The 26,048-nt window shown below is 35.9% G+C and overlaps 1 protein-coding gene across 1 annotated transcript in view; it reads left to right on the top strand.

Moving 5' to 3' along the window:
- The window catches only part of GNAQ (G protein subunit alpha q), a 323,635-nt gene that overhangs the window by 236,860 nt on the left and 60,727 nt on the right, over positions 1–26,048 (top strand). Inside the window, exons 4-5 of the mRNA XM_050761126.1 lie at positions 4,133–4,261; positions 7,188–7,317. Coding sequence (XP_050617083.1) covers positions 4,133–4,261; positions 7,188–7,317 — 259 coding nt within the window. The remainder of the gene's footprint in view (positions 1–4,132; positions 4,262–7,187; positions 7,318–26,048) is intronic.

Below are 26,048 nucleotides of genomic sequence, written 5' to 3'. Positions count from 1 at the left end.
ATCAAATGAGGATGTTCTACTCTTATCATGCTGGAACTCTAGTTCTAGGGGAACAAAGTGCCTTTTTTCTCTAGCAAATGTGAGATACAGAGAGTGCTGAGTCCTGTGAGCCCATAGTGAGGGGAGTTGCATGGGATTGGGGGTTATGCGGGCAGCAGCTCTTTGGTCCCTTCTTGGCAATGAAAAATGCGAGGTTTTTTTGTTTTTTTGTTTTTGTTTTTGTTTTTTTGAGACAGAGCCTCACTCTGTTGCCCAGGCTGGAGCGCAGTGGTACAATGGTGGCTCACTGCAACCTCTGCCTCCCGGCTTCAAGCGATTCTCATGCCTAAGCCTCCCATGTAGCTGGGATTTCAGGCATGCATCACCACACCTGGCTAATTTTTATATTTTTAATAGAGATGGGGTTTCGCCGTGTTGGCCTCGCTGGTCTCAAACTCCTGGCCTCAAGTGATCTGGGCCTCCCAAAGTGCTAGGATTACAGGTATGAGCCACTGCGCCCAACCAAAAATGCGGTTCGTGGTCTATACATTTTACCTGCTTCATAAATTGTCTGTAACATATCTTCACTCCTGGGTAGCTTCTCAACTCCCCAGATTTTACTCTAGGAGAAAATAGTTTGTATGTCTTTTGTTTAGTTGGAGGTTTTGTTGTTTTTCTTTGCCTTGTTTTAGGTTTTGGTTTGGTTTGATTTTTGGTTCTAGATGATGTGTTGCAACTAGCAGAGCTAGATACAGTTCCTCTTAGTCTTTTCTTCTGTTAAGATAGATTAATTTAACTCTTTTACCCCAAGCAAAGTGAGCCTTCCTCTCTGTCATTCAACTGAGGCAAAGCAAAAAGAATGGCAAGCAAAAACTGTAGCTTCCTTTTAAGTTAACCAGAAATTTATGAAGCATCTTTAATGGCTGTTTCTTTGCTGTGATCTGTGTTGATACCTGGGCAATGAACAGACAGAACAGAGCCTGGCAGGCAGCAGGTGCTCAGTGTTAGTTGTTGTTATGCTGTTGTTGTCATTCTCTGTGATCTATACTGCCATTGAAAAGATGAAGAGGAAAAAGTATTCTTGCAAGTATGAATGTCTTGGATATTCAGTTCAGTACCTTGAACTTAGGAGTGATACCACTGACAATTTTTTTAGGGTAGCCTTTAACGCCTTTAAGTGGAAAGTTTTCTAGTGGCAGGTATGTGCCTGATTCCATCTTATCCAAGCAATGTGACAGGTAATTTCCCACTTCATGTACTGGTTCCTTAAATTACCTTGTGCTAACACTCATCTGTGCTTTAGTATGGAGTGGCAATGAGTAATCTGTTAGGTTTATCTTCAGAAAACAGAAAACCACACTTTCCCTTTACCTCAGGAACAGCACAGCACCTTCCATTACAAGAATCAACAGCCGTCTGTTCTGACCTCTGTGTGTGGTGTTAAGTGAGTAGAGATGGTTTATCGGGCAATATATTTCTGAGCAGCCTTGCCAGTGGAAATTTCAAGTTATTTGATTCCTCTGAAATAAATTTTTGTATACAGTAGTTAAATGGTGAACTTGTAGATTTCAAAGTGTACATTCAGGTTTTTCAAATCAAGAAGCTGATAAATTAGAAAACTCCATCCATACAGAGTAGCTATCTGATTTTTTGTTTATGATATAATGAGCTGGTTTATCAGTAGAGTGAAATACAGATCACTTCCTGGAACATGTGCTCGTTAACTCTATCAGACGACTCCATGATCATGGCAAGATATTTACTAAAATTCTGGGTCTGGTTCATTTTACATTTCCTTTCTGTCTTTCACACCAGTATTCTCCCAGCCTCCCTCTATTTGTCTTCCAACCAGTTTTATAATAGTTGGAGATATCAGACTGGTTCTGTTACTCCATAGAGAGCTGATTGCCCGCTAGAGAATCATCAGTGTATCAGGTAAAAGGGCCCTGGAATACTAATTAGTTGATTTGCAGTAGGAATTTCTGGGCTGATACTTTTTTGTCTTAAAGAATTGATAACACACCTCCAAAGAGGCAGTAATTTTATTTCTTTGTTAAAGTCAGACTTAACTCCTGGTTAAAGTCAGATTTAATCCTCCTACTTTATGATTCCATGAATCTTGTAGATTTAACTTTTTTTTTACATTCAGTTTCCAATTTAAGGGTATCATTCATACAGAAATACCACTAGTAAGAATGCTATTTAAATAATGCTAAAACTAAATCTCAGCATAGGAAATCATCAGTCCATCCAACATATATTCATTAAGTACTATTTACCTGGAATTATTTTTAGGTACTAAGGCAGAAATAAAGATGGGTAAGTCAGAGTCCCTACCCTGAGTAGGTCATGTCCACTGAGTATTTGTTATTGCTCGGTTGTGACATGCTATGCACAAGGCATTCATTGTTGTGTATCTCAGAACTCACTTCTTGTTTGTGGGTATAAAGAGTTGAAGATCTAACCCCTTCCCTTTCTATTAAGGGTCCCACCTTTTCTTTAATCTGGTTCATAAGTTAGTTACTTTGTGCATATACTCTGTAGTTGTCTGTTTTGAAACCATGTCTGTGCCCCATCCTTTCCAGGACAAAGGAGAACACAGTTACTCTTTGAAATCATGAAGATACCACTCAATTCTATCAAATTGTGTCATTCTCAACATTTCAGATTATTTTTTACACTTTGAGAAAATGAAACATGAATAGAATAAAAGATTCTTGACATGGCAGAATTACACTGATGAAGAGCATATGTGTGACTGCCAGGGGTGAATGGAATAAAAGATTCTTGACATGGCAAAATTACACTGATGAAGAACATATGTATGACTGCCAGGGGTAACACAGGTAGTGATAGAACAATTCTGTGTCCTGATTGTGGTGGTATTACACAAATCTCTACATATAAAATCTCATAGAAATAGATACCCCCCATAATACGGTCAGCCCTCTGTATCTGTGGGTTCTGCGTTTGTGAACTCAACAACCTATGGATCAAAAATATTCAGAAAAATATTGTATCTTTACTGAACACGTACAGACTTTTCCCTGTCATTGTTCTCTACACACTACAATATAACAACTATTCACATAGCATTTACATTTTAAGTAACCTAGAGGTGATTTAAAGTACAGGAGAGGACTATGCATATGCATACATTATATGCAGATACTGTTCCATTTGATATGGAGGACTTGAGCCTCCAGGGATTTTGGTATGTGCAGGAGGTCCTGGGTCCAGTCGCTCACAGATACTGAGGGATGACTGTATACACATATACAATATATAGCATGTGAGTATGTAACAACGGATGAAATTCGTAAGGGCTGTAGTTTTGTTAATAGTATTGTATCAGTGTCATTTTCCTGGTTTTGATAATGTACTATGGTTATGTAAGATGTTATTGTTTGGGGAAGCTGGGTAAAGGGTACAGGGAAATGCTCTGTAATATTTTTGCAACTTCTTGTGAGTCTAAAGTTATTTCAAAAGAAAAAAAATTTTTAAGGGAAGGGAAAAGTATCAAGTATCATAAAACCAGATAAATGTGAAGTTAAGGTGTGGTGACTCCAAACATCGGGAATATCTGACCTTAAGACACATTATTACTGCAGTAATTAGAAATGTCATGGCTTCACATTAATCATGAATGACTTAGGCTCTGGACAGAATTTAGGACACTGTAGCATGCTGTCTTCTCTTAGGGGAATAATGAAATTCATTCCAGGAAGACTCTGACGTTCTGCAAAAAAAAAAAAAAAAAAAAAAGGCATTCTGACCTTATGTGCAACTCTGTTATCTTAAAAACTGTTTTAATCTTCTGCTTTGGCAACCAAGCCTACTAAACAAGTAGAGAATAGGAAACTAATTTGAATTTCTTTTTCTCCCACCCCCTGCCTCTGGGGAGTATGAGTTCTAATTGATAATAAGAGAATAAATGAGAACTATGGTGTGTATGTAATCCATAGATGGATAACCTTCCAGTAATGGAAGGTTGACTTTATCTTTCTTTTCCACAGACTTCTCTACCACTTTCTGATATTTTTCTTTCTCTTCTTTACTTCTCTGTTAGGGCTCATTTTTGTCCTTCCCTTTCCGTAGACAGCTTTGGTGTGATGGTGTCACTGACATTCTCATTGTGTCTTCCCTCCTCTAGCTATCTTAATGACTTGGACCGCGTAGCTGACCCTGCCTACCTGCCTACGCAACAAGATGTGCTTAGAGTTCGAGTCCCCACCACAGGGATCATCGAATACCCCTTTGACTTACAAAGTGTCATTTTCAGGTAGTAATTGAGTCCATAAAACCTATTTCCCAGCTTTTTATGCCTTGAGTACATTTGGTAAACTCTATAAATACTGGAATCATGTATAAGCTTTAAAACAAGATAGCCTTTTTACCAATTATTATTAGTTACACAAATAAAATGACATATTCCTGAAGGAGGAAACAACAGAAAGATGTACTGGAGGCCGGGCGCGGTGGCTCACGCCTGTAATCCCAGCCCTTTGGGAGGACAAGGTGGGTGGATCACCTGAGGTCAGGAGTTTGAGACCAGCCAGGCCAACATGGTGAAATTCCTTCTCTACTAAAAATACAAAAATTAGCTGGGCGTGCTGGCGGGCGCCTGTAATCCCAGCTGCTTGGGAGGCTGAGGTGAGAGAATCACTTGAACCCAGGAGGCAATGAGACGACATTGCACCACTGCATTCCAACCTGGGTTACAAAGTGAGACTCCATATCAAAAAAAAAAAAAAAAAAAAAAAGGAGAAAGGTGTACTGTCCTGGAACATTTGGCATTTCAATTTAAATCATTAAGAAATCAATAAAAATCTTAGTTTTGCTTGTGGTTGAGTAAAATCGGTTAATAAACCATTGGTCTTAACTGTAATTTCTTGGGCAATCATTTTAACTGTAAGGACAATGGATATGTTTTTAGAATTATGTAAGCTATGAATGATCTTATGGTGTTGTCAAGCACAAATTATATAGTGTCAGAAGTTTTCATGCTGGTGTTTTCCCCGGGTCCTCTGGTACCAATGCAAAATTTTTCAGTAGCAAGAATAATATGTGATATTTTGTGTTCATAAAATATGTTGCTTAAAAAATTTTGAAATACATGATTTTGAAAATGGGTTAATTAACCTAGTGTACATTTACCTAGCAAAATAGAATGAAATTTATTACCTCATCTCTCACTGCTGCTGTTCTGTCTGGATAATACTTCAACAGAAGCATTCTGTTGTTTTGTGTTTAGGATGAGAAAAAATAAACAATACTGATGTACTTTCATTCGATCTCTTATTACGCAATCACTCAGTTCTACTTTTAGTTAGAATACAAACTACATGGTGCTTTGAGAAATGAGAATGTGTCTTGGAGTGTGGAGAGTTGATTTTCTAGGAGCGCCCACCTCGTTGAAGATGGATGTGTGCAATATTGGTTATGAAGTAGAAGTTATTATCTCCTGTGTCACTCTGCCAAGTGATTCTGATTAGCAGGCCCACCTTCATTCCTTGCCGTGACACTGTGTTTTCTTCTAATCGGCCTCTGTACCTGAGGTCAAATCTGGCTGCCATACATTGCTCTAATAGATATTGCCACAAAGCAGGTGGCATTTTGAAACTGTTTCTGAGCCTCAGTTTTTTAATCTATAAAATGGTTGTATTGCATTAGATGATCCCCAGGGTTCCTTGTAGCTCCAGCATTCTATATTACTTACGTTTTAAGTTTATAGTATATAGATTTAGAAATCTTTAATTTGAGACACCCAGATCTCCTTCCTCCATGTTACAAAATATTTTTAGAAAACATTGCATTTCATGGGGATTTTCATCTACTTATTGCTTCGCAATTAGTGGATTCTGAAACCAGATTACAATTACATGTTGTTTTTTCCATGGTTTGTACACTAGCTTTTGAAGTACGTTTTTTTGCCACTACAGTAAAAGTAATGGCTTAGAAGTATAATTTTCCACCACCATCAGAAGCATCTTTTAGGGCCCAGTGTGACAGAGTTTCATGGAATGAGGATTTCATGTAAATTAGTAGCATATTATTCACGCCTTGGCATTGGGGAAGAGCCAGCATTTTAATACTTCTGAAGATCTAAGAATTTTGACTTCGATGTCCATAGTACGTGGATCTCCCTGGATCTGTTGTTTTGCCCCTTAGATCTGTCTCCTGTGCCTTACTAGGCTTACAAGCAGTCACTTAGAAGATCCTTGAGTTCTTAGTTTAGGTTAATGCCAGGAGGCAGGAAAACACCAGGAGCGACTACAGTTTTAAACAAATGTTTAAAGAGCCCTACTTTCAAATTTTTGTACCTAAACCGCTCATTCTCTGAGACTATTTTTTTCCTGTGAACATTGTGTACAGTTCATCCAAGATACAGATTCAACAATTTGGACAAACTTTGACTCAGTGCCAAGCATTGCTAGATATTTTCACACATACATTGTCACTCAAATTAATTGATGTCAGTGTTGGTTTCTGAGCAATAATTTAGCACAGAATTGATGTGTTAAAAACAAATGACTGAAATGGTTCACATGATGGCTTCCATCTTGTACCTTGTAGTATCTTCATTCACTCACACTTCATTTCCAGTAAGTGACCTGACATGGCTAGACCTGTGCCAGATTCTTATCAATATTGGGAAGAAAAAATTGCCCAAAATGCCTACTCTGCTAATGAAGGCTGAGTGGGGTCGTATCTGCATTTAGTGGAAGCATCATAGCACCCATATTGAAATGTATAGCATGTCACATATTTTAAGTGTACTTGTAGTCATATCAGCATCCATAAAAAATACATGAGGATCTGTTTTCCGATTTTATAGGAAAAGAAACTGAAGTTCAGTATTTGCCAGTAGGGCTTAACACAAAACTCATTCAGTTTTGGACTCTTCAGTTCTTCATTAAATAAAATACCATTTTGCTTGGCACAGATAAGGATTTTTTTTACAGTGTTACAGTTTTCGTACACACTGATAACTTTCTTAAAACCATCATGATGTCTTACCCAGAATGTCTTGACTTTGAATATTAGGTAATAGGAAATTAGTAATTATTCAATAAGTATTAATTGAATTGACTTGGATGATCATTGTGATTCAAGAGAATATTTTCCCCAAGTTTGTAAGTAGTGCTATATTTATGTTGACTTTTTAGTTTTACATGTTATTAATATGAGTATTGTTAACCTTGCAGAATGGTCGATGTAGGGGGCCAAAGGTCAGAGAGAAGAAAATGGATACACTGCTTTGAAAATGTCACCTCTATCATGTTTCTAGTAGCGCTTAGTGAATATGATCAAGTTCTCGTGGAGTCAGACAATGAGGTAAGTGTTCTTTAGACAGGCAATGGATTATCATTTTATTATCTGATACAAGTAAACGATAGGAAGTAGGGTATGGGGAATGGAGTGAACTGACTTCTTTGCTTTCTTGAAATTTGATTTTAAGACTTTTAAAATAACCAAAAATAATCCTGTTACCACATGGTACACTCAAAGTGGCAAGCTCTTCTGTCAGATGTATGAGCAGGTCTGTGTGTTCAAATCTAATTAGAGCCTATTTGATACTTTTTAACACTATGCAGAGGTTCTAAAAATGAAAATAACATGGAAATCCTAGGCTAATCATCAGATCATTTTATAGTCTTCCTCCTACAGGATAGAACTGGGAGTGTTGGAGTGAGTCATCCTGTTTTGTTTTGTTTTCATTTTGTTTAAATCATTGTTTGTGTGATGGGTGTGTCCCAAAGAGTACTCAAAATCTCTCTTGGCAAATGTGAATGACTTTGCAGCTGGGCTCTAAATCAGTTCATTATGAACCATGGAATGTCTTGGTGAGGCGGCCTTTCTGCTCTTATAGAATTCTCTAGGCTGCTGCATAATTTTGTCTCTATTAAGCAGAGAGCAGTTGAAGAAGTGTCCTTAATATGCCTGTCTGGAGAACGAATTCAGTATTGCTATCTCCTCCCATTTACAGGGAAACTTAATAGGTGTAAATGTGGATTTTGAGGATGGTAAAGACCTGACTATGAATCAGTTGATTATGGAAGATAATTAAGGGATGTAGAAATCCGTGCTTCTGAGCTGTAGTTGTGTGCTTGTGTGTGTGTGTGTGTGTGTGTGTGTGTTGGGGGAACAGAGAAGACACCATTGATACCCTGTTAGAGGCAGAGTTTGCAGTGTGATAGGTTAATAATAAATATTAAATATCCTAATAATAGGGTAGAAAAAAAGAATGAAGTGAGAGATCCCCATTTGCTGACTAAAATAGGATCTAGCATATTATGCTTTTAATACAGTACGTTTTTTAGGTACATAAGAATTCCTGACTTGTTCTTTTAAATATTATTTCTGCCAGTATTAATATCTCCATTAAAATACATATCCAAGCTTCTATAGTATTTCTTTTATGTATAGGATTGATAAAGTTTCCATGAACCAATGTCTCATATAGAACCGAGAGTTACCTGTTGATGCATTTCAGAATCACTCCTGAGTTGCGAGTATATCGGCTTTGGAGTCAACCAAATAACTTCTGTTTAAGAATGAGGCTTCTTTATCAATCAGTTGCCCCCAATAACTATAAAGCAAAGTGCCTAAAAGCATGCTACAATATACGACAGTAAGTTACCACGGTATTAGGCAGTTACTGTCAGAATTTTAGCTATGATATCTCTATCTGTATATCTTTATGTCTGTGCTTGTTTGTTGTTACATAATTCCTGGATGTAGTATTTTAAACGTACTGCATATTTTGGGAGCAGATCTATTCTAACACTTCTGATTTTTTTTAATGTTGTATCAAGACAAAAAAATATTCTGAGGGCTTCCCTACTATATGCTCGGTACCAGAGTATCTAAAAAGACACAAAAATGGAGAAAAAAAATCAACTCTCCACTAAAAGACCTTATAAACTAGATGTGCTTTTGGTCAAAATAAGCCATATGGGGAAAGGTAAGCCTTTGCTATGTAGGTTGTCATATCTCTTCTTTAATTTGCCATCCAATAAAATAAAATTTGCATTTATCAATTACACAAGAGATATAAGAAGCAAATGTGAACTTATTTCTGATGTTTACATTATAGCTAGAGGAGGATAAGTGTTTATCAACACACATTTTACACAAGATAAATGTATTATATATATGAAGAAATAATGTCATGATTTAATACTTAGCAATTTACCACTTTAAAATTATCAAAATGGAAAAGAAAGTAGATTCCTTTGGCAGCTCATAAACTAATTCAGTTCAACCGAATTGAATCTGGTTCTTCAGTTACCTGAACATTACAGATCATTTATTCCATTTTTCATCAGACATAGCTAATAGTGACTAGATTTTTATATAAAAGTATATTATGTTAATTAGAATAAAATGGCATAGTTTTTATTATCATGTGTCATAATTTAAGTTCCCACAGTAACTTGACATTCAATGTACAGGTACTAAGAACGTCTAAAAATATTGCCCCAGTTCCTTTGATTCCTATGGTGATGCCTTATGCTCCTTTTAAATAGTTACAAATTAAAATAATAAAGCTATCATTTTTTCATTTGGACTCCCTTATTACTTGTGAATCTTTTGAAAGTCTAGGTAATTCTATAAGATAAAAGTCAACTTATATGTTGTTCCTTTCTGAGCCCTCTAGTCAAGCCTGATGATAGTATGGGATCATGAGAAAAGTACTATTCATTAATTGCTTCATCCATGTTAGCCACAGCTGTCACCGTCTATAATTAGGAAGTACTGTCAAACATATTTTTTAATGTTGGCATGTAGTCGCATTATCCCTTTTTTTCCCCCAGTTGTACTAATGTATGATAATATCATTGCCTCTCAGCTTCCTTAATCATTAAGAAAATTCAGAACTACAGAATTCTAGTTTCCCCAGATTTTTTGGTTTTGGTAAGACAAAACGAAATAAGCTCCAGAAACATTTTGTTCTTGGTTTAGAAGTCTAATGTTCATAACTTTAATCCAAAACAGACTTTGTTGTGCCTCCCTCCCTTGGTATATATTTGTGAGAAAAACCTAGGAATGGATTCTGACAGCTTTTCTTTCTATCCCAGGAAACTGGAAAATGCATTGCAGACCACAGACAAAAGCAGCTAAGGGAAGCATTTTAGATTATTGCTTTTGCTTTTTAATATTTCTAAAACCTTATATATTAATCTTCATAATTTTATGTAGGTCTTTTTTCTGCCTAGATTCTCAGCCTTTCTATTGTTTGGGGAATGAATGTCTTTTTTCCTTCAAAGAAGGGAATATATTATCAAATAGTGGCTAGAATACCCAGGGTGGTAGAACTTTGTTCATCTGTGTATTCCCTTTGCTGTCTTATTTTTCCTGTGATAACACACCAGCATGGAGTCCACTATTCTGCTGTAATCCTTTCATGGGTACATGATTTCAGTGCTCCCGAAAGCCCAAAGCACACACTAAGACATGCTTGTAACATATTTTAGTTTATCAGTGTGTATACAAACACTGCCTTTTAGTCTTTATTTTTCTGATTTTCTGTTTCACGAATAGCTGAGCACTACTGCAAAGATGTTTTCTCAGACATTGTCTCAATGACCGTCTTCCAGGCGAAGTTTTTTGTAGAATCACAAAGACTGAGATCTTTTTCTCCTCCATGTCCTTTTTGAATGTGAGCTTTGAATTTATTAATCATCTTGAAATGGTCATGAGGAATTATGTTATCATTTTATTAAAACTCAAGATAGTTCTCCCTACCCTAGGCCCTCCTTTGATCAAGGTGGATTCCCTGACCTTGGTTCCCATAAACATTTACTCATCCTTCAAACCTGATTTTTGAAGTTGCTCAATTGATAAAGTAAAAGGAGAGCGTAGACGTTTATAATACCATAGCACTTTATACCCAAAACTTGCTGAAGCTATTACTCATCGGAATCTACCAGCTGACCTCCCCATGGAGGGGACAAATCAGGTTTGATGATGTGCGTCATAATGATGAGGTTACAGGAATGGAGAGATGGCCTGTGGCCGAGGTCACTCAAGGCCAGGTCCCCTGCCCTTCCAGACCAGGTCCCCTGCCCTTCCAGACCAGCTTTCTTTTCCCTCCCTCACAGTGTCTTCTAGATGTTAGAGACAAACTTAAAGAAAAAGCAAGAGGAGCTATAAGGCAGCAAAGAGGGTGGAAGTAGAATGAAAATCCTGCCCTTTCGTGAAGGAGTTGAAGTAACTCTCCTCTACCTCTAAGTTCTTCTTACACAGATTGGTAGTAAGACAAGCCAGCGATCCTTTACCAGTAATTTAGAGTTCCTGTATTGCTCATTTGATTTTGAACTATCTTAAAACAGTTAGTCTAAAATGTGCATTTCCTTTGGATATGTCTCTTCTAGTAGGTTTTTAAATGGAGCCATTTTGAAGTTACTCAGATGCAATCAAAATTTGAACATTTTCTTTAAAAAGTGTGAAACATGTACTTTGTTCTGCTCTAAAAATTGTTGAGTGAGCTTTTGGGAATTTTTTTCAAATGACATTCAGCTTTTGGGGGGAAAACCTGACTAAAAATTGAGGAGAAAAAAACTCAAACCCCAAAGGAAAGACCTAAAGAACATTTATAAGTAGTTAAAAGTAAAAGCTTAGGTTAAGATACCTGGTCTCTGATCGTTAATTGAATTGAATCAAGCCCGCCTTTATCGAATCTTAATCAAATTAGGCCTTTGGTACACTTGGCTCAGATTCATGACCTGATTCATAAGGCTATTCCTGAAAGACACCCAGCTTTTATATTTAACCTCTTTCCTGTTTCCTCATTACTTTGTTCATTTTCAGTCACTTGTCCCTTTTTTAAACTCCTCCTCTCACCTTTCATTCTTTGGCTTTTTTCTTTCCTCATTATTGTACTCCTTCTTCAACTCTTTGTTCTCCTTGCTTCCCTTATGCTAGAAGGAAGTTTTCTGATTACCCAATTATGAGTTTGAATCAGAGACCTGGACTTAGTGCTGCTCAGGGTATAGGAAGCAGACACACATGAATGCTTTTTGTATGCATAAAATTTGGAAAGGTTTTAAAGAATTTACATTGAATTTATACAGTATAATCTATGCAGTAGCTTTTTTTTAAAGATGAATTATGTTATGTGAAAAAGGCCAATTGTGGAATAGTATATTTAATATAATGCAAGATTTGTAATTACAACTAATTATGAATATAAAATTATTATGTGGATGATTATTCACCCCTTTGCAAAAAGGAAAGGAATTTGGAAGATTTTCTACCAAGGCTAAGGTGTACACAGTGATTGTCATTGTCACTAGGTAATAGCATTAGCAATAATAATTTAAATGATACTTTTTTAAAAAAGGTAAAATAAAATAAGACTTCAATTTGAGAATTGTAGCTCTACCATTTACCAACTTTGTCCGTTTTTCCTTTGGGTTATCTTTTTCTTACTAATTTATAGGAGTTTCTTATTTTCTTTGGATGTGAGCCTTTTGTGCATGTATTACAAGTATCTTCTTCCACTTTGTAGCTTGCCATTTATTCTCCTCATGGTATCTTTTGATGAACTGAAGTTATAAGTTTTAAGGTAATTAAATTTTTATGGTTATATGTTATTTTGTGTGTAGCCATATATTCCATGCCCAGTGGGATAAAATAAATCACATGAAAAATCTGGATGAAAGGGCAGTAAGGATTGGATGGTGAGATTAAGAATTAAAATATGAATCACACAATTGTGTACCTTTCCTAAAGGTAGGCCACAGATTTAATCAAGCATCTCTTAGCAACCAATGAAAGGAGATAATCAAGGCCTGTTACAAGAGTCACTGTGTCATTAACATAAAAAGCAAATAGTTACTCAAATTAACTTCTTCAGTACTGAGACACAGGTGACTTCTCCTGCAGCTTGAGAAGGAGATGCCATGGAAGGAAGTAAATCAGATTCAGGATAATATCCCTCGAGGGAACCAAATGTTAGAATTCATAAGGGCTGTTTCTTTAGCTTCCCTCAATGACAGTGCCATAACATGAAAGTGTGTGATGGGCTAATGTGTGTGGTCTAAATACACAGCTTGATACAAGCATGAAACTTAGAATAGCACAGAAAATGGGTTTTGTTTACTTCTATCTCCATAAACTGAGTGAGAGAAGAGAGTATATAATTATAGAGAACTTAAAATTTTGACCTACCTGCTTGCAGTCTTCATTTTTCACACAAGTAAAATGATACAGATAAAATTAAAGACCATGTGTAGCCCTCCCTCATTCATTGTTCCTCTTCCCCAGAAGCCACTGGCCTCATGTTGGCATTTATCATTCCTAGCCATAGTTTTTCACTCTTTTACTACATGTGTATGTGTCACTGAGCGATACTGGATTCTAAATATTATGCATGATTATACATTTTATTAAAATGGTTTCATTTTGCAGTTTGGTATTTTTTCACTTAGAATTGTTGTTGAGTTTTTTTTTCATGTTACTACACGTGACTCTGTTTCATTTATTTAAACTACCATATCACCCTGTTACGTGAATATTCCCTGCTGTGTTTCACATGCTCCTCAGGCAGTTGGGTTGTTTGTAATGCACATTACCTTTTCTTAGTCTTGCTTGGTCTCCCTCTCACCCCAACCCGTAATGGAGTTGTCTTTTTGTTTTTTATATATACACAATTGAAAATGTCTTCTGGAAATACTGTTACACATACGGAAATTATCTGTCACTACATGGTTTGTCTTTTTCATTTTGTTTATTTTTCAGAAGGGCTTGGGGTTTGTTTTGTCTTGTTTTTTGAGACGGAGTTTTACTCTTGTCGCCCAGGCTGGAATGCAATGGTGTGATCTTGTCTCACTGCAACCTCCGCCTCCCGGGTTCAAGCAACTCTCCTGTCTCAGCCTCTCGAGTAGCTGGGATTACAGGCATGCGCCACCATTCCTGGCTAATTTTTGTGTGTTTAGTAGAGGCAGGGTTTCACCATGTTGGCCAGGCTGGTCTTGAACACCTGACCTCAGGTCATCCACCCGCCTCCGCCTACCAAAGTGCTGGGATAACAGGCATGAGCCACTGCGCATGGTCAGCAGAAGGGTTTTAATTTAATGTGATCAACTCATTCATTTCTTTATTGGTTATATTTTTGTATTTTCTTCAAGAATTCTTTTTCTTCCCTAAGAATATGAAGATATAATCTCTCATTTTCTAGTAAAATTTATAAGGTTGTGCTTTTCATAGGCTTCCTGCATACATATAATTGATTTTATGCATGGCAGGAAGTAAGGATTTAATACTTCCTTGCTATTCTTCTATCAGTTGTGCCAATACCATTTATTGAATGAGAAGTTGATCCATCTTTTCTCCACTTTTTTTACCTTTTTAATTGTGAAATACACACACATAAAGAAGAGTACACACAAAATATACAGCAGTGGTTTATCACAAAAGCAAACATCTGTTTAACACCCCTGTCAAGAAATAGAACTTTGCCAAGACCCTTGATGCTTGCAGGTGCCCTCTCCTACCAGGTAGCCACTATTCACTCAGGTAATTATTTTCCTTTTCTTGTTAGTTTTTCCCCCTCCCCCTTCTTTTCAGTTTTAACACTTAAGTGTGCTTCCCTAAATACCATAGTTTAGTTTTAACTTGTGTTTAACTTTTATACAAAGAGAATCAAGTAGTGTATTTTTTTAACCTTGTATAGACAGTATATTATTTTAAACTTTTATATAAAGGATAGCAAAAAGTGTATTTTCTTTTGTGTTTGGATTCTTTTGCTCAATATTATGTCTGTAAGGTATATGCATTCTATGTAATTCACTCATTTATACTGTCATCTAGTATTCTAGTGCATGAAAATTGCACAATTTATTTACCCATTTTACTATTGATGGACTTTCTGGGTGTTTTTCCAGTTTGGAGCTATTACAAATAATGCTGATGTGAATACTCAGTTATGTGTCTCTTGTTGCACATAGGTGTACATTTCTGGTGGATATGTACCTAGTAGTAGTATTACAAGCACATAGAGTAAGCATACCTCCAGATTTAATAGATAAAACCAAAGTATTTTCCACAATAAATGAACAAATTTACCCTCTCAGCAATGTCTGAAAGTTCCTGTCATTTCACATCTTTGTCAACCCTTGGCATTATCAGTCTGTTCCATTAGCCTTCTGGTGACTAGGTAGCTGAGCTGTAGTCCGTACCTGTGCCTGTTTACTCAGGCATATCTTCCTGGTGAATAGCCGTAGTGCAATGCAAAGATGCTTCACTAGAGTCCCATCCCTTCAGCCTCTCAGCTGCTGCTTCCAGAATCAGCAAATACCTCCATGGGAAAATTGACCCCAAATGCTGGGCTCACTTCTCTAGACCTATTCTTTCCCAAACCTTGGCCTGGTAATTCTTCACTACCTTTTAGTTCTCTGGGGCCTTTAAGCAGATGTATTTTTAAATTTGTTAACTCTTTTTTTTTTTTTTTTGAGACAGAGTCTCGCTCTGTCCCCCTGGCTGGAGTGCAGTGGCGTCATCTCGGCTCACTGCAACCTCCACCTCCCAAGTTCACACCGTTCCCCTGCCTCAGCCTCCCGTGTAGCTGGGACTACAGGTGCCCGCCACCACGTCCGCCTAATTTTTTTGTATTTTTAGTAGAGATGGGGTTTCACCGTGTTAGCCAGGATGGTCTCGATCTCCTGACCTCATGATCCGCCTGTCTCGGCCTCCCAAAGTGCTGGGATTACAGGCGTGAGCCACAGTGCCCGGCTTGTTAACTGTTCTAATTGTGCTCCTTCCCATTGATATTAATGATACATGTGACGTGTATCAAGCTTTATTATGCGCACAAGTCTTTTTCTGGGCTGTTTGGTTGATCTGCTTCTGCTATACCAATATAAAAGTTATCAAATCACTAGTTATAATAATCTTAATATCTAGTAATTGAAATCTGTCCATCTTGTTCTTTGGAGTTTTCTTGGTTGTCTGTCCTTTACTCTTCTATTTGAATTTTAAGATCAGCCCATCAAATAAGTACTTCACAAGTGCTTCAAATTGTGATTTCACATTTTGGGGTGCAGTTCTGTATTATGTCTTTTATAACAAACTAATTGGATTATTTAAATTTTAATTTCTTGTCTGCATGATCAGTTAACTGACAGGAACTGTCAGATACTGACAGTTATTTTTATTGTTTTTAATGTTTTTATTGGCATATACATGTATAGAAAAGTATACAGATTGTAAGTATTCAGCTTGATGAATTGTCACAAAGTGAACACATCCATGTAGTTACCATCCACCACAAGAAATAGATATTATCAGCAGCTCCCTGCGATGGTTCACAGGGAATACATATGTTCAACTGTGGTAGATACTGCCTGTGTTAGCTTCCTAGGACTCTTGAAACAAAGCACCGCAAACTCAGTGGGTTACAACAGAAACTTACTCTCCCCAGTTCTGGAGGTTAGAAGTCTGAAATCAAGGTGTTGGCGGGGCTAAAATTCCTCCAAAGGCTTTAGAGGAGAATCTCTTCTTTTTCTCTTCCAGCTTCTGGTGACTGTTGGCATTCCTTGTGGCTGCACAACTCCTATCTCTGACTCTGTCTTCACATGGCCTTCTCTGTATTCACCTTCTCCTCTTCCGTGTCTTCTAAGGACTTGTCCTATAAATGTGGGTGGGATTTAAGGCCCACCCACATAATCTGAGATGATTTCATCTCAAGATCCTTACAGCAAAGACCCTCTTGACAAATAAGATTGCATTCACAAGTTCTGGGGTTAGGGCATAGACATACCTTTCTGAGAGTCACTATTCAGCCCAACGACACTGCCAAACAGTTTAAACATTAGAAGAGTTGGCACTCCCACCAACAGTGTGTATGTGTTCTATTTGATCCATATCTTAGACAGCGTAGATCAGTTTTTAAATTTCAGACATTCAGTTGGGTGTATAATAGCGTATCATTGTGGTGTGAATTTGTCTTTCCCTATTTAAAATCAGATTGAGTACTTTGCCATGGGAAATATTTTTGAAGTGCTTATTCTATGTCAGTGTTCGATTGATCTGCCTTTTTTATTATTAACATAGAGGAATTCTTTATAAATCAGTGATGCACGTCCGTTGTTAAGTTCACTTTTCAAATAACTTCTGCTCCTTCATGACTTGCCCTTTCACTACATTGAATTTATCAGTCTTTTAAAGTTTGTCTTTTATCATGTCCTTCTTAAGGAATCTTTCCCCCCAGTTGTAGTGTATAACATTTATATTTTATAAGTAGATATTTTAGCATACCGATTTTTTGTTTTTCAGTTATATTATCTGCATAGTTTCACATTTTATAAATTTTGTCAATTCTGAATACACTGAAAAAATACTATTAATAAAAACATTGTAACATCATAAACGTTTGTACCTAACCACTGACATAAAATTTTTTTGTCAATACTGAGATCATTTGGGTAGAAATTACCCATTTATGTAATTTGGGAACTCTAGGGAAAATAGAAATATATTAAACTTTTATTTTAAGATACACATTTATCTTAAATAGAATAAAAATATATGTAAAATATAAATTGTATACACTGTGTGATATAATGTCAAATTACCTTCCAAATCTTGTGTCATGAAAGTATTTTGTACAGCTTGGTTGGCTCATAAAAGTATACCAAAATGGATCTCTGGCAGGGGAGAAAAGGAAGAACTATCCACTCACTTTTTTGTAGAAAAAAAAATAAAGCCCTCTGAAAAACAAAATGTGCATTTGTTTTCCCCTCAATGACTTATTTTCAAATCTCCCACTGTAATTGTAAACTTATGTATTTCTTCTTTTAATTCCATACCTCTACTCTATTTTTGAGGCTTCTTTATTATGTGTGTTATTAGTTTGAAATTTTTATATGTTTCTGATAATTTATTCCTTTTGCCATCAAGAATTTTTTTTAAGAGACAGAGTCTTGCTATGTTGCCCACATTGTCCTTAAACTCCTGGGCTCCAACGATCCTCTCACCTCAGCTTCCAAGTAGCTGGGAGCTGGGATTACAGCCATGAGCCACCATATCTGGCTCAAAAATAATGCTTTTTTAAATTCATAAGTTCTCTGTGCCAAAATAATGCAGTTATACAGGAAGCAAACTAGAAGTGCTAGTATCCTGCCTCTCAGCCCTGGGTTAGAAGACAGAAGAAGATCTGTGTTTTCCTAAGTAGTGAGAACTGAGCAGTGGGAAGGTAGGCAGTGGCAGCAGCAAGGTCAGAGCAGCAGTGGGAGACCACACAAGCAGGCGGTGACTTGAAGAGGTTGGGACCAACGTGAGAAGGAAAGACGAAGTGAAAGAAACAGAGTCTGTAGAGGCAGAACAGCCAGCTATAAAGGAAGTACAAAATATTAAATTGAGTTTTAAAAACATAACAGCTTATTGAGGTATATTCATATACCAAAAAATGTACCATTTTAAAATGTACAATTCAGTGACTTTCCTATGTTCACGGAACTGTACAGTCATTACCGCTATTTAATTTTGTATACACACAGTTTATGTTTTAGAGGAATTTTAGGTTCACAGCAAAATTGAACAGGAAGTACAGAGATTTTCCCCTATATCCTCTACCCCACATGCAGGAATAGCCTTCCCCACTATCAGCATCTGGAACCAGAGTGACAAATTGTTACAATCAATGAAACAACATATATACATCATTATCACCCAGTTTACATTAGGATTTACCCTTTAGGTGTATGATTGATGGGTTTTGACAAATGTAAAATATTATATATTTACCATTATAGTGTTATACAAAATTGTTTCACTGCCCTAAAAATGCTCTGTGCTCTATTTATTCCTCCCTTCCTCCTGCCGTTTGGCAACCACTGATCTTTCTACTGTCTTCATAGTTTTCCCTTTTCTAGAATGCTAGTAGTTGGAATCACACAGTTTGTAGCCTTTTCAGATTGGCTTCTTCCATCTGGCTTCTCCTGATATGCTTTTGAAGTTCCTCCATGTCTTTTCATGGCTTCATCATTACTTTTTAGTACTGAATAATAGTTCATTGTCTAGATGTAACACAGTGTATCCATTCACCTGCTGAAGGACATCTTGGTTGCTTCCAAGTTTTGGCAGTTTTGTGAATGAAGCTATAAACATTTATGTGCATGTTTTTGTGTGTACATGTTTTCAGCTCCTTTGGTTAAATACCAAGGAGCACGATTGCTGGATTATATGGTAAGAGTATGTTTAGTTTTTTTAAGGGAAACTGCCAAACTGTCTTCCAAAGTGGCTGTACCAGTTTTCATTCCCACCAGTGATGAATGAGAGTTCTCTTGCTCTACATGCCCACCAGCATCTGATGTGGTCGGTGTTTGGGATTTTGGCCATTCTAATAGGTGTGTAGTGGTATTTCATTGTGTTTTTTATTTGCATTTCCCTAATGGCATATGATACAGAACATCTTTTTATGTTTATTTGCCTTCTACATATCTACTTTAGTGAGGTGAACGGATGTACATATCTTCGGCACATTAGAAAATTTTAGAGCATTTTTAATTGAGTTGTTCATTTTTTATTTGTTACATTTTAACATTATTAGTTTAACATTTAACATTATTAATGGTACATTTTAACATTATTCTTCATATATTTTGAATAATAATCTGGCTATAATCACTTAATATTTCCAGGAGTTTTTAAGTTAGCTTTTTTCAGATGAGAACAGAGACAGTTTTCTTCCTTCTCAATCTGTGTACCTTTTATTTCCTTTTCTTATTTTATTACATTTGCTAGGACTTCCAGTTCAGTGCTGAAAAGGAGTGTTAAGAGGAGACATCCTCACCTTGTTCCTGATCTTAGAGAGAAAGCTTCTAGTTTCTCACCATTAAATGTATTAGCTGTAGATTTTTAAATAGATGTTCTTTATGAAGTTGAGGAAGTTCCCTTCTATTCCTAATTTCCTGCAAGTTTTTATCATGAATGGGTATTGGATTTTGTCAAACATTTCTTCTGCATCTGTTGATATGACCCTATAATTTTTTTCATAGCCTATTGGCCTGTGGATTACATTAATTGATTTCCAGATGTTGTACCTAGGTATCCCATTGCATACCTAGGATAAATCCCACTTGGCTATGGTGTATAATTATTTTTATACATTGTTATATGTGGTTTGCTAATATTTTATTGGGAATTTTATATCTGTATTTATCAGAGATATTGGTCTGTAGCTCTCTCAGAATGACTTTGTCTGGTTTTGGTATTAATGCTGGCCTCATAGAATGAGTTAGGAGGTATTCCCTCTGCTTCTATCTTCTGAAAAGAATTGTAGACAATTGCTAAGATTTCTTTCTTAAATCTTTGATAGAAGTCACAGTAGCTTCCATGTCTATAGCCAACTGATTTTTGACAGTGTTCCAAGAACATACATTGGGGAAAGGACAGTCTTTTCAATAAATGGTGTTGTGAAAGCTAGATATCCACATCCAAAAAATGAAACTAGACCCCCACGTCCCACCCTTTACAAAAATCAATGCAACATGGATCAAAGACCTAAATATAAGACACAAAACTACTAAAGGAAAACACAGGGGAAAACATCAGGACATAGGTCTGGGAAAAGCAAAAATAAATGAGATTATATCAAACTAAAGAGTTTCTGTGCAGCAATGGAAACAACAGTAGAAAGAACCTACTGGATAGGAGAAAATATCTGTATTCATCCAACAGGGGGTTAATATACATGTAGAATACACAAGGAATTCAAACATCTCAACAGCAAAAAAAAAAAAAAAAAAAAAAACAAAAACCAATTAATGCATGAGCAAATGATCTGAAGAGACATTTCTCGAAGGAAGACACACAGTCAACAAATACATGAAAAAATACTCAACATTACTAATCATCACGCAAATGCAAATTAAAACCACAATAAAGTATCATCTCACTCCAGTTAGGAAGGCCATTATCAAATAGACAAAAAATAGCAAATGCTGGTGAGAATGCGGAAGAAAAGGAACTCTTGTACACTGTTGGTGAGAACGTAAACTAATATAGCTGCTGTGGAGAACAGTACGAAGATTCCTCAAAAAACTACAAATAGAACCACCGTATAGTCCAGCAATCTCACTATGGGGCCTTTATCCATAGGAAAGAGAAGTTATTATATCCGAGAGATCTGCACCCCCATGTTGATTGCAGCACTATTCACAGTAGCCAATGTAACAACTTAGGTGCCTATCAACAGATGAATAGATAAAGAAAACATAGTGTGTGTATATACACAGTGGAGTACTGTCCAGCCATTTAAAAAAAAAAAAAAAAGAAATCCTATCATTTGCAGCAACATGGATAGAATTGGAGGATATTACATTAAGTGGAATAAGCCAGGAACAGAAAGCTAAACACTGCATATGCTTATATATGAAAAAAATATTGTAGATCTCATAGAAGTAAAAAGTGGAACAGGGGGTACTAAAGGCTCAGAAGGGTACGGGGAGGGAGAGATAGGGAGAGATTTGTTAAATGATACAAAATTACAGGTAGATAGGTAGAATAAGTTCTAATGTCCTATAGCACTATTTTATTGTAGTTCACCATAAAATGTTATATATTTTGAAATACCTAGGAGGATATGTTCCCAACACAAAGAAGTGATATACGTTTGAGATGATGGATATGCTGATTACTCTCATCTGATCACTATGCATTATACATACTACTATATTACTATGTACCCATAAATAGGTGTGATTATTATGTGCCAATTTTAAAAAATTGTTTAAAGAAAAAAAGAGATCACCAGTGACTCCATCTGGGCCTGCTGTTTACTGTTCGGGAAGGTTATTAATTGTTCCATTTCAGTTACTGAATATAGGCCTATTCAGATTGTCTGCTTTATTTTATAGGAGTTTTGGCAAATTGTGTTTCAAAGAATTGGTCTATTTTATCTAGGGTGTCAAATTTGGGCCTAGAGTTTTTCTAGTGTTCCTTCATTATCCTTTTAATGTCCATGTCATCTATAGTGATCACTCTTTCATTTCTGATACTAGTAATTTGTGCCTTCTCTCTTTTTTTTTGTTTCTTAGTTAACCTGGCTAGAGTCGTATTTGTTTTGTTGATCTTTTCAAAGAATCAGCTTTGGTTTCATTAATTTTCCTCTGTTGATTTCCTGTTTTCAATTTCATAGATTTCTGCTCTAAATTACTTATTTTCTTGTGCATGTTTGGATTTACTTTGCTCTTCTATTTCTAGTTTTCTGAGGTGGAAATTTAGATACTGATTTTAGACCTTTCTTCTTTTCTAATATTTGCATTTAATACTATAAATTTCTCTCTAAGCATGGATTTTGTTGTATTCTGCAGATTTTGATGTTGTATTTTAATTTTTCATTTAGTTCAAAACACTTCTTAAATTCTTTGACTACTCATGTGTTATGTAGAAGTGTATTGTTTAATTTCCATGTATTTGGGGATTTCCAGCTATCTTTTGGTTGTTTCTGGTTTTATTTCATTGTGGTATGAAAACAGACGTCGAATAATTTCCATTCTTTTAAATTTGTTAAGGTGTCTTTTATGGCCCATAATGTGGTCTGTCTTGGTGATTATTATGTGTGAGCTTGAGAAGAATGTGCATTCTGCTGTTGTTGGATAAAGTAATCAACAGCTGGCCATTATATCTAACTGATTGATGGCATCGTTGAATTCAGCTATGTTCTTGATTTTCTGCCTGCTGGATCTGTTCATTTCTGATAGATGGATGTTGAAGTTTCTAACTGTAATAGTGGATTTATCTGTTTCTCCTTGATGTTCTATCAGTTTTTGCCTCATGTATTGTGATGCTCTTTTGTTAGGGACATACACATTAAGGATTGTTATAGTTTTCTGGAGAATTGATCCCATTATCATTATGTAAGGCCTAATAACATTCCTTACTTTGAAACCTGCTCTGAAATTAATATAGCTACTTGTCTTTTCATTAGTGTTAGCATCATGTATATTCCTTCATTCATTTGTTTTTTATTCTATTTATATCTTTATGTTAAAGTGGGTTTATTATAGACAAGGTATGTGGTTGTGGTTTTTTGATCCATTCTGGCCATCTCTTTTAATTGGTGTGTGTAGACCATTGACATTTAGTGTTTAGTGATACGTTGCAATAATATCTACCATCCCCATTATTGTTTTCTAGTTTGCCCTTGTTCTTTATTCCTATTTTTGTCTTCCATTCTCTTTCTACCTCTTGTGGTTTTAACTGACCATTTTATAAAATTTCATTTTCTCTCCTTTCTTAGCATATTCGTTATACTTCTTTTATTTATTTTAGTTGTTGCCCTTGAGTTTGCAATATACATTTACAACTAACCCAGGTCCACACTCAAAGAATACTATACTGCTTCATGGATAGCACAAGTACCTTGTAATAACAAAATACTTTTAATTCCTTCTTTCCATCCCTTGTATCATTGCTGTCATTCATTTCCCTTATATAGAGGAATACGTGTGTGTGTGTAAACATGTATAAAAGTATGTATATATAAAAACACACATAATTGAACATTGTTGCTATTAGAACTGTTATCTGTTAGATAAATAAGAGAAAAAATAAAAGTTTTTATTTACCTTCACTTATTGATGGATACTTGAGTTGATTATACTTTTTGGCTATTACAAATAATGTTGCTGTGAACATTCATGTACAGTTTTTTCTGTGAACATACAATTCAAATTATTCAAATGATTTTCTCTTCTCTTGGATGTATTCCTAGGAATAGAATTCCTGGATCATTTGGTAATTCTATGATTAATATTTTCAGGACCTACCAAACTGTTCTTTATGTGGCTATACCATTTTACAATCCTACCAGCAATGTGTTAGGGTTCCAGTTTCTCTTTATGCTAGCCAACACTTGTTACTGTTTTTCTTTTTTCTTTTAGTCATCCTAGTGGTTATAAGATGGTATCTCATTGTGATTTTTATTTCCTTAAAGACTAATGGGGTTTTCAGGTGTTTATTAGGCATTTGTGTATCTTCTTTGGAGAAATGTCTGTTTAGATGCTCTGCCTATTTTTAATAGACTTGTGTTTTTATTGTTGAGTTGTCAGAGTTCTTTATAAGGAGACTAGACTTTTATCAGAAATACAATTTGCAAATATATTATATTCTATAGGGATTTCACTTTCTTTATAGTGTCCTTTGAAGCACAAAGGCTTTTGATTTTGGTGAAGTTAAGGTTATCTATTTTTTCTTTGGTTCTTGTGCTTTAGGTGTTATATCTAAGAAACTTGCCTAATCCAGGGTGACAAAGATTTACACCTGTGTTTTCTCCCAATAGTTTTGTAGTTTTAGCTCTTACATTTTAGTATATTGTTCATTTTGAGTTGGTTTTTATAAGATGCTCTTTGATTTACAATGGGGGATTATAGTTTCTAATGAATATATATTGCATTTCCACTATCATAATGTTGAAAAATCTTAAAGTGAACCATTGTAAGTCAGGACCGTCTTCATATGGTGTAAGAAAAGGCCCAACTTTATTCTTTTGCATGTGGTTTTCCAGTTGTCCCAGAACCATTTACTATAAGACTGTTCTTTCCGCATTGGATTGTCTTGGCCCCCATGTTGAAAACCAGGTGATCATGAACATAAAGGTTTCTTTCTGGACTCTCAGTTCTATTACACTGATGCACATGTCTGTTTTTAAGTCAATACCACACTGTCTTTTGTAGTAAGTTTTAAAATTAGAAAGTGTGGGTCCTTCACGTATATTCTTCTTTAAGATTGTTTTGACGATTTGGGTCCTTTACATTTCCACATAAATTTTAAGATCAGCTTGTCAGTTTCTGCAAAAACAAAACAAAACAAACAAACAAACAAAAAAAACAAGGCACCTGGGATTTGATAGGGATGATGTTGACTATGTAGATCAGTTTGGGGAGTACTGCCACCTGAACATGCGAGAAGATGTATATTCTGTTGTTGTTCAGTAGCGTGTTCTGTTGTTACATGTTAGTTGTAGTTGGATTACAGTATTTTTCATCTTGTTTTGTGGATATTCTGCCTTTTTGTTCTATACATTATTGAAAGTGAATCTTGAAGTCTCAAACTATTGTTGAATTGTCTGTTTCTTCTTTCAGTTTTGTCAATTTTTGCTTCATGTATTTTGGGGCTCTGTTCAGTGCACCCATTGTTATTGCACTGTTATTGCACATAAGCATACAATTGTTATGCCTACTTGATTGACTTAACCTTTATTATATGTACGTATTTGTCTCTAGTAATAATTTTTACCCTGAAGTCTGTCTTATCTGATATTAGTCTAGCTCTCTTTTGGTTACTGTTTGCATGGTATGTCTTCTTCTGTCCTTTTTCTTTCAACCCATTTAATGTGTCTTTTAATCTAAATTGTGTCTCTTATAGCCAGCATGTAGTTTGGTCGTTTTCTAATTCATTTTGCCAATCTCTGCCTATTGACTGATGCATTTAGTTCATTTACATTTAATATGTTACTTTTGGTTTTCACAGCTACTGTGGCTGAGAAGCTGTTGGTTTTCTAGGCTATTGCAGAGCTGGAAAAGGGAGATGGGAGGAACACAAGTAGCACAGAACAAGCTGTTGTCACCTAGATTCAGCTGTTTTTCTTGAATAAATGTTATGTTGTTGCAAGCCTGTGGTTAATTTCCAGATATCTGAAAAAGTTGATATTGACAATTTTTGCCACTTTTGTGGAAAGGTAGATTTTTAGAGGTCCTTCTTCCACCATTCCATAAGTTTGTCTCTAAATTAAATTTTTTTTGTTTTTCTTTTATTTTATATATTTTTGATACAGAGTCTTGCTCTGTCACCCAGGTTGGAGTGCAGTGGCACATTCTCGGCTCACTGCCGGTTCCACCTGCTGGGTTCAAGTGATTCTCGTGCCTCAGCCCCCCAAGTATCTAAACTGAATTTGAAAGGTAAATCTCAGCATACCATAATTACGGAAACACAGTTGATGAGTGAAAGTGCCTTTTTATTTGATAGAATGACAAAGATAAAAAGAGGGATGAAGAGAAGTGAACATTCTTAGATACTGCTAATAGGAGGATAAATTGGTACAATCTGCCAATAGTATG

The sequence above is a fragment of the Macaca thibetana genome, chromosome 15 (genome assembly GCF_024542745.1).
Source record: "Macaca thibetana thibetana isolate TM-01 chromosome 15, ASM2454274v1, whole genome shotgun sequence".
In the NCBI taxonomy this organism is placed as follows: domain Eukaryota; kingdom Metazoa; phylum Chordata; class Mammalia; order Primates; family Cercopithecidae; genus Macaca; species Macaca thibetana.
The sequence above is the reverse complement of the archived record's forward strand: the minus strand, read 5'-3'. Positions and strand labels throughout refer to the sequence as shown.